This window comes from Dufourea novaeangliae, unplaced genomic scaffold, assembly GCF_001272555.1.
Source record: "Dufourea novaeangliae isolate 0120121106 unplaced genomic scaffold, ASM127255v1 scaffold191, whole genome shotgun sequence".
Taxonomy (NCBI): domain Eukaryota; kingdom Metazoa; phylum Arthropoda; class Insecta; order Hymenoptera; family Halictidae; genus Dufourea; species Dufourea novaeangliae.
This window is the reverse complement of record NW_015374065.1, coordinates 59,741-70,010: the sequence shown is the minus strand read 5'-3', so window position 1 is coordinate 70,010 and position 10,270 is coordinate 59,741. Positions and strand designations below refer to the sequence as shown.

Below are 10,270 nucleotides of genomic sequence, written 5' to 3'. Positions count from 1 at the left end.
CGTGTTGCTGCCATCGACGAAGACCTTGCCCATTGTGTTTTCGGCTGTCCCTCTTGACATTAACTTGTAAAAAGAATTTTCAATGTCGAATTCCAACTCCATGTTAGAAACGGTTCATATTACGCAGAATGTATGTGTTTAACAATTTCGTTTATTTTATTTTATGTAGTTTCTTCATGCATTGTAGTGCAGGTGCGGAAAATTTCATATTAGTTTCATTCTGATATCATTGTACGTTTTCTATGATCCATGTTAATTGCATATTATTTTTTTGCGGAAACAAGAATCTCAAACACTTGGAGTAAGATCGAAGTGGTAATAAAATATGCAATGCACATAAAACATACAGTAAGTCAATATTCAATATTTCAGAAATAAAGATATTATCCTATCGGGCGAAGCTTTGAACGATAAGCAATTAACGCATGTACTCGTTTAAAAATATCGTTCGGCACCCCGCGACGGAGGACAAGCTCGTCCACATAGTCACCCCCTAAATGTAAAGTCATTCAGGTATGAATGACACCAGCCGCTTACGGTCGACCGACGAAGGCGTCTTGCTACCTGAAACGGAGCGCGCCGCTGTTTATTCCTGAAATATGGAATATGGACTTACTGTATGTTTTATGTGCATTGCACATTTTATAATAACTTCGATCTTACTACAAGTGTTTGAGGTTCTTGTGTCCGCAAAAAAATAATATGCAATTAACATGGATCATAGAAAACGTACAATGATATCAGAATGAAACTAATATGAAATTTTCCGCACCTGCACTACAATGCATGAAGAAACTACATAAAATAAAATAAACGAAATTGTTAAACACATACATTCTGCGTAATATGAACCGTTTCTAACATGGAGTTGGAATTCGACATTGAAAATTCTTTTTACAAGTTAATGTCAAGAGGGACAGCCGAAAACACAATGGGCAAGGTCTTCGTCGATGGCAGCAACACGGTAATCACAATGGGCAAGGTCTTCGTCGATGGCAGCAACACGTTGCAGGCAATCCGCGGGTGGTCGTCCTGCAGAAGACAAGAGATAGTTTTATAATATCTAGACTCGCACAGCCTCGGCATCATGGCCAAGTGGGTCCGAATGGTGTATGAGAAAAAAAAGAATGTTGCTCTAAGAATATACGAAACGAAACGCGACCTCCAAGACACTTTCCCATGCAGTTTTTCCTTCTCAAATAGTATTGACCATGAAAGAGTGGGGATCGACCTATTATGCCACATCGATCCTAACGAGGGTGGTTCAGTTCAACAATATCAGTCGTCCTTTCTGAACGGTGCCCTTTGCATTCTACAAGCAAATGGGGTTCATGTTCGGAAAACTAAGTTTTAGTTTATTTAGCGATTACGTAGCGATTATTTAGTAGTGTCGCGTTTGTTGTCGTTATAAATAGAGCAAATTAATTATTGTAAGTTTTATTAATTATTGTAGGTTTTATTAAGTATTGTAGATTTTATTAATTATTGTAAGTTTTATTAAATACTGTAGATTGTATTAATTATGGCAAGTTTGATTAAATATTGTAGATTGTAATCATTATTGCAGGTTTTATTAAATATTGTAGGTTTTATTAATTATAGCGTGTTAAAAATTAGTATAAATAGTTGTTATAAATTAATTAGTGTAGGTTAAAAATTAGTGTTAAATAGTTTTAAATTAATTATTTTGAGTGTTAGTTTTCTGTAACCTGTAGAGTGTTAAACCCAACGGAGGAACAGCTCGCGGGTCTACTTAATCGCGCAGTGTGTGAATATTTTGCGCGGTCGGGACAATCACGCAGTGTGTATGGACATTTTTCGCGGACGTGACAATCGCTCAGTGTGTGCGGACACTTTTCGCAGACTTCTGTGGTGTACGTGCATGTGCGGATTAATTTCAAGGACAGACGTGGACAGGACAATTGTGATACGTGACAACTAGAGGGGGCATTAACCCTCTCTACTCGATAATATTCGTAAGAGGATATTTACATTTCTTGCGAATTTTATCGAGTAATCAGAGTTAATGCGATACAGGTGGATTCGACTCAAATACCGCGGGCACAAGTTATCGGCATCTTCTACGGGGTAAGTAAACAGCTGTTCAACCGAATTTTCCTGCACGTCGTTGAGTCTTTAAAGTGACTGTGCGCCCCTGATGAGCCGTGATCCGCTGACACTCCGTGCGCGCGGATTGCCATGATTTGAGTCAATTTTGAAACGCTTATAACTAACAAACGATGCATTTTTCGCAATTTCGTTATTCTTGATTTTCGTCTTATTTTGCCTCAAAGAATCACCCCTTAAACTTTTTCCCACTAGTTGTCGAATACCCTGTATTTGGGTTATTGTATTCTTAGTCACATTTAGCAATAAAAGCAAACCAATTCTGTAAATAATTTAAATTCATGTAACTGTTATTTTCCTCCTTAAAAATTTGCTTTTTAGCACTTACAATGTGTTCGACAAGTACTTTTTAATTATAATACTAAAATAACAAGTGGATGAGCCTAGAAGGAGTCTAGTATGGTAGAGTGCAGACTGTGGCGTTCGTCCTTACTACCGTCACTGTAAACGCTCAAAAGTGTTCTTTTTCATTTTCTATAAAACCTTAGTTTATGATAGAAATAAGAGAGATGTACTCACCAAATGTAGCCATGGATATATGTGTTGACTGTCGTAGATCAAGTTGGTAAATTAAGAAATTTGTTTACAAAATGTCGAATTTGTCTTTATTATCCGTAACGCCTCATATAAACTATACATGAAAAAGTGTGATCTTTCATCATCATGTTGAGTATTGATGGTTTTAACCTGAATTCGATTTGCGAATGGTATTTATGATCATTTATGTTAAAATTACTTAACCCTCTTAGGCTCAAAGTAACGATCTGTCGATGCCCCACCTACTTGCGAAAATACTCACCATGACGATTAAACATATCGTTATCACCTTTTATTGCCTGCTGTAGCCAAATACTGCTTGTTTGCCAATCAAAATGATACGTAACGGGCAAACAATCAGGGGGAAAGGTAAACTAATTTCCTTTCTTTGTCCCATCACACGAAACAAACATTTTATAGTATTTTAAAGATTTCAGTATTTTTAATATGACATTTTTCTGAACTATTTAGCAATTGGTCCCTAAATTTGCTGATTATACAAGGGTTAACTATTCAACGATCTTTCCCAATGCAGTAGCGTTTTAATCGTTTTCGACGCTAATATTGGCCCCTATTCTTATTTCTTTATTACTTTGGATTAAAAAGAAAACGGGCACACAGCATTTCTCAAGAAACTAGTTCGGTCTTGGGGCACGACAGATTAAAACTAACAGTAAAATCGAAGGGATGTCCGATAAAGTAAAAAATTATTGTAAACAAGTTTGTATAAAGTAAATATTGACTTTGAGCGAACAGTTTTGTGTGCATTATTCTGGTTACTTCTACTGACAGTCGTAATTCTCAACGGCACGTACTTTAGTCTAAAATGTACAGGGTATTTCACGTAACTTGACCACCTTAAATATATCGCTTATTTTGTATGATAGAAAAAATATCAGGGGAGAAAAATATTCTGTTCGAAGGCGCCAATACGGTGATGGGCCGAATTTTTTTCTCAAGGTCATTTTTTTCGAGATTTCAAGGTCATCGAATTATTTTTAAATGGGACTACATATTTTCACTACAACACTCTTATAGCATATAAAAAAACAAATCCAACGAGGTGCAATATGTTGACCTTCACGTGACCTTTAGCGAAAAAATCATGAAATGTTTGTCAGTAAGCTCAGTACGCGTTCGGGGACGGTAAATAAAGGAATTTCAATTTCATTGGAACAGTGTACCGTGTAATTGTCCCTTGTGCTTGTAAACAGACATTCGTATTCACCTTTCATCGGCTGAAGTATGTTTACAAGCATTATTATCAAAGTAAATCTTAGGGTTAAGGTAATCTTAGCAAGCGATTATCGCTTTACAATCAGTATCAGTACAACAAGGTGCAGTATCGGTATCTCAGTGCTTATCCATCATGTACACTACAGCAGAAAAAGTTGAATGATTTTAATCTACGGAGAAGCAGGAAGGAACTCAACGCATGCACAACGGTTGTATGAAGAAAGACATCCTGATCGTCGCGTTCCTTCCAGGCGAAATTTTGACCGCATGGTAAAATTATTTACTGAATCAGGCAGTGTCGTTTCACCTAAAAGAAATCGTACTAAAACTAACACAAACGAAAGAGCTGAAATTGCAGTTTTGGCTGCAGTACAAGCAAATCCTCATGTTAGTTGCTCACAGATTGCATCCGAGTCTGCCTTGTCTTGTACAAGCGTTTGACGAATTTTGAATCGCAACAAATTCCATCCATACCGTGTTTCGTTACATCAAGCACTTGATGATAACGATTTTGAAAAACGACGTGTCTTCTGTAACTGGGCATTGAAGCAAGTACAGAATAATCAACATTTTTTTGATTATGTGTTATTTACTGATGGAATTCCTTCATTTACTGTCCCCGAACGCGTACTGAGCTTACTGACAAACATTTCATGATTTTTTCGCTAAAGGTCACGTGAAGGTCAACATATTGCACCTCGTTGGATTTGTTTTTTTATATGCTATAAGTGTGTTGTAGTGAAAATATGTAGTCCCATTTAAAAATAATTCGATGACCTTGAAATCTCGAAAAAAATGACCTTGAGAAAAAAATTCGGCCCATCACCGTATTGGCGCCTTCAAACAGAATATTTTTCTCCCCTGATATTTTTTCTATCATACAAAATAAGCGATGTATTTAAGGTGGTCAAGTTACGTGAAATACCCTGTATTTAACCTTTTGGCTCCGGGGCTGAATCTAGGAATCCATTGAGAATTTCCCGCTAGACGATAGAGTAGGGGAAACACCTTTTGTTTTTTTATTAACTACAAATTACTAGCTATCAGGCCAACGAAAAAAATTAATGAATCAATGTCGAAGCAAAATCACAGCCTTATTTTAAAAAGTGTGAATTTGTTGATTTTTTTGGTATTCCTGCAATAAAAATTCGTCCGAGTGGATGAGTTCTAAATGACTAATTGTTTACTAAATAGAATCGTTTCAACTTTTCGAATCTCATGAAATTGACGGGAGACCTGGAACTAGTTGCGATAAGTGTAAAGTTACGTTATGCGAAATCAACTGTTTCAAATATTACCATGTTCCAAATTTCTGGTTGTTTTTTCAAACTTTTTGTCTTCGAATGAAAGAATTTGTAGTTTGTGTGTCAGAAGGCACGAGTAGATCAGAAAAATTCATTATTCAAGAATTCAATCTGGAAAAACCTATGTTTGTTCTAAAATTGATAATTTTTTAATTTAAAATTGATAACTTCTTCACGTTTCCAAATAGACAGTATTAGATTTCAAATTCGTAATTCTCAAGGTCGTAAATAAAAAAAAAGTAAACTCAAATTCTCGGCCATCCTTAACCCACCCCGAAGCGAAAAGGTTAATTGAATGTTTACACCGATGCTGATGATAATTAGTACTCTACGCCTTTAACATTGTGTGTGTACCATATGTTATATGCATGGGGTGGGTGGAAACTTTTGTGCCTGACTGTATACGTTCCGTGTGGTAACGTCATGACACGCAAATAGTAGTTTCCAACTTGCTACTGTTGGTTCTACAAACGTTATTATAGGCAGTCTTTTTTCTTTGAAGAAGTTACATACCTTTGAGCTGTTCAATAAGAGAAAAAAATGAAAAAAATCGTATTGTATAGTTATGCAGAATTATTGTTCATTAAAAATTCAACATATACATCTTATTATGTTATTTCCTTAAGAATTTCTGAAAAATTGAATATACGAGGTTTGTTAAAAAAAAGGTAACTTTTCAAATTTCGCGGGCTACGTATATTATAATAGATTCTCGATTTTTTTTGTTTGTTACAAAAAAACTGTTTATAAGTGGTACAAGCTTTTCACAGAAGGCCGAGAAGATGTTAATGACGATGCCTGCCCTGGACGCCCCAGCATGTCAACAACCGATGAAAACGTTGGAGCGGTGAAGAAAATTGTTATGGAGAATCGTCGAATCACTATTAGAGAAGTTGTTGAGGATGTCGGCATATCGGTTGGCTCATGCCATGCAATTTTTTCGGATGTTTTGGGCATGAAACGTGTGGCAGCGAAGTTTGTTCCGAAATTGCTAAATTTTGATCAAAAGAACCGTCGCATAAGCATCGCTCAGGAGCTGTTGAATGACGTCAACGACGATCCAGATTTGCTCAAAAGGGTCATAACTGGTGACGAAACATGGGTATATGGTTATGACGTCGAAACCAAAGCTCAATCATCCCAATGAAAGCAGCCAGAAGAGGCAAAACCGAAAAAAGCACGCCAAGTTCGGTCAAATGTGAAGGTTTTGCTCACTGTTTTCTTTGATTACAATGGCGTGATGCATCATGAGTTCTTGCCAAAAGGTCGTACGGTCAATAAAGAATATTACCTTCAAGTTATACGCCGTTTGCGTGAAGCAATACGAAGAAAACGCCCGGATTTGTGGCAAAACAATTCATGGCTTAGTGTAGTATATCTGAGGGAGATTACTTTGAAAGGGACAAAATAGATATTGATGAATAAATAAATATTTTTCGAGAAAAATAAAAAGTCACCTTTTCTTTGAACGAACCTCGTATGTGTATCAATAGAAGAAAATGGCTGCCATTTAAAATCGTTTTACAGACTCCTCTTGATTATTGTCTGGCTTGTTCTACACGATTATTGTCCATGCGTTATCCCTATCATTGTGGGAAGGAAGGCCGAGGCTTGCGCTTCGGGCAAAAGAGTTTACGAAGGTCTGAAGCATTTCTCCCTATAAATTATTGTCCCGTCGCGAACCCGAGTTCGGGACAATAATCGAGAGGAATCTGTACTCAAAATACAGTTTTCAAAATCGGCACCGGAAATATTTAAAATACTACTGAAGCAATTTGGGTCAAACTTTGTAGTAATATTTTTAAGACTAAAATCTAGTACTTCATTTTTTCTTTTTTTAGTAGCAAAAAAATTTGAAAAATTATGTTGGAAACTACAAGTTTAACTTCAAACAGCCGCTATTTTGTAGAATATTGATATATTCACAATCGGTTTCGATAAGTACTAGTTCTTGTCTACTTTAATATCAAATTTAAAATACTTATTTCAGATAAAAACTCACAGAGATATACATATTTGGTACCGTAGATGGTGTTTTGATGAAACAGGTATAGATATATAGGTAACTCAATTTTTCAGACAGTACCAAGAAAATAACATGTAACAAAATGTATATGTTGAATTTCTAATAAACAATACTTCTGCATATACAACAAAAGTGTTTACTTTTCCCTCTTATTTAACAGCCCCAAGGTATGTAACCCCCTAATAATAGAAAATCAGTGCTCGCTAACCAGCAGAAGTTGGTAACCTTGAAGGCATATCAAAGCGCTGAATGTTAACACTTGTCCCAATACGATCTTCGAGAACACAACTTCGAGCACGTTGCAGTACGTGATCAACGCCTGGTGCTGTCGAATGCAACTCTGCAACGCGGCGTAACACTTCGTCGTGTACTGCAGCAGAATCTTGTCGGGCGTGTGGTCGTCCGTTTGTAACATCTTCTCCTCGTACAGCTTTGACAGTCTATACTGTAATATTCGAAATTGTCCGGTCACGTGGATATTCATGATGCACAAAAAGTTGTCAAAACAGAAATATCCGAGGGCAATGTGGAACAAGGTGGCTATCTGCAACCGTAAGTTAGGCTTGTCTCGTAATTGTTTCGATGGCAATGATATTAACCCTTTGCGAACGGAACACTCGTGGAGATGAAACGATTTGTGAGACTGGGAACGGTATTATATCAGATGCACCAACCAAATAATTCACTATTTCTTTTTAACCCTTAACTGGCGGGCCTTATCAATATTTTTAGAATATTTAATTTTTATTCCATTATCGTAATCCTGTTAATATTCGTAGAATATTTTATTTCTAGTCAATAGTTACTTAAACAGATGCTGGTTTATTTCGACGTTTTCTTACGTGTGAATGCAAACCAACTAGTTATATACAAATAAGTAATAATATTTGTGTAATAAGTAATAGGATTTCTATTTCACTAGTTATGGGTTAAATTGCTGGTAACATAGCTTAAATTCAATATATCCTTCCATGAGGAACGAGGACAACTATCAGTGAAATTGCATAGGCCTCTGCTTTCCCAGAAAATAAATATTGAATTGGACAAAATATAGTAGATTACTTATTCATACATTACTTAATACATTCATGAACCCTTTTTTAGTGCTCACTAAAATAATCAAATGTGGTGACAAAAATTTCCTCTTCTTTATGACTAAAATTGCCTGTAATTGTAAATAATATGGGAATATATGTGTTACATCTATAGCGTGGTAGGATACATTTGTGAGTAATTAGATATACGTATGAGTTGATCGTCTGCAAAGGGTTAAATGGTAAATCTATTATGCACATTGCAGTGGAGAGTATCATTAGACTGTGATTGTTTAGGCAAATTCATCTCTTTGTGCTTTGGAATATTCCATTAGATTGCAAACGAAGTGTTGAAATTTGTTTAAAAATTTGATATTTTGTTGTATAATTGAATTTTTCGAATTTACACGTAGTACAAATGCGGAAATTCATAACTCAGATATTATGATAGTCTTCTTAAATCAATACACTCGGATTGTAAGTAAGTCCAAATTACAATCAAAATTAATTTCCCCTGCAGTCTGCATAACGATACCATTAGAAATATATTTTGTTTGTCAGTAGGTTCAGAGTATACCTCGGCCACGAAGACCATTTCGAAGTAAGGAGACACGGATAGCCATCGCGCCTCTGTGAAATACATTTCAAACGGTAACTTTCTATCAGATTTATTTCTGCCCATATTCTCTGGAACGTACACGCTTTCTGTTAATTTTTGTATTTCGATATTTTACTGAAAGCGTATTTACAAGCATTATGTAAACAGAAAATAACGTTAATAACAGTAAGAATAATTGAATATTTCTGTAATTTCTACAAATTACGTTGCAAACAACGAGGGATTAGTAGAAAACCAAAATTGTACAGATATCCCTCGTATAACACGAAACTTTTTTAATATTAATGTCACGAATTTTTAAAGTCATTAAAAGTCTTTAAAACACGAGGCTTTTATCTTATATTTTCTAAACGTATTCATTTTTGGTATTCATCAAATAACAATATTTTGTTGAATACGGTTTTATTTAACACGGTTTTCTGTAATACGGATATGAATTATCGTGTTATACAAGGGCTACCTGTACAAGATTTACTTCTAAGTCAGAAGTAATAATAATTATACTTTAAATGCGGTAAACTGATGTTACATCAAGCGTAACAGATACATATCTATATAAAGCTCACAAGCATAATGGTGAAGTAGAGCACAATACACAATGCTTCCTTTTAAACATTAAATATTATAATAATTACACTTAATTATCTGAACAATGAAATCAAAAAATTTGTAGATTTAATGTAAAAAATTGTGTAATTATTTACAACCTAATGTTTATATACTAAAAATTGTTTTAAGAGTAAGAGTAATTAAGGTTGAACAAGATTGACCTCTTACTATGTAACCCATTAAGGAGCAGTGTTACGTTAATGTAACATTTTACTTGCAAATTTTTGTCAACTAATTTACATTACTAAATACTATTTTCCAACACTGTACTTATGAAAGGCAATTCCAAGGATTTGCTTAATAATACTTTCGTTACTATTCCATCTTCCACTTCGGAACGTGATTTTGCAAAGAATAAAACATCGTATATTTAAAACTCCTGTTATTTCACTGCTTGGCCCGTAACGAGATAAAATATTTCATGTATTAAACAAAAATGTGTATTTTATAATCTGCAGTTGGTAAAAACATGCTCGGTGCGAGTGTTTTAATGGAATGTCAAACTGAGACGGTTAAACTCACCTACAATTGGTTGTAATGTGAAGCACACAACGGTGCCGTTAGCGAAGAACGTGAAGAAGAGAATGAAGAATGAACAGACTTTGTTGCAGTCCCTTATGATTTGTTTCTCATGAGAATCATAATTCGCACGCCAAAAATTGCTATCCATGTACACAATCAAATCAAGAAACCCCTTTTTGTGTATAGACAACAATACCGTCTTGAGTAAGACTAACGTGATACTCAAAGTGATTACTGTGATATAAAGAAACTCCTA

At 35.3% G+C, this 10,270-nt stretch overlaps 1 protein-coding gene across 1 annotated transcript in view; it reads right to left on the bottom strand.

Moving 5' to 3' along the window:
- Positions 1–7,714, bottom strand: part of LOC107190299 (odorant receptor 4-like) — a 17,998-nt gene extending 10,284 nt beyond the window's left edge. The window contains exon 1 of the mRNA XM_015579091.1: positions 7,439–7,714. Coding sequence (XP_015434577.1) covers positions 7,439–7,714 — 276 coding nt within the window. The remainder of the gene's footprint in view (positions 1–7,438) is intronic.
- Positions 7,715–10,270: the final 2,556 nt, after the last annotated feature.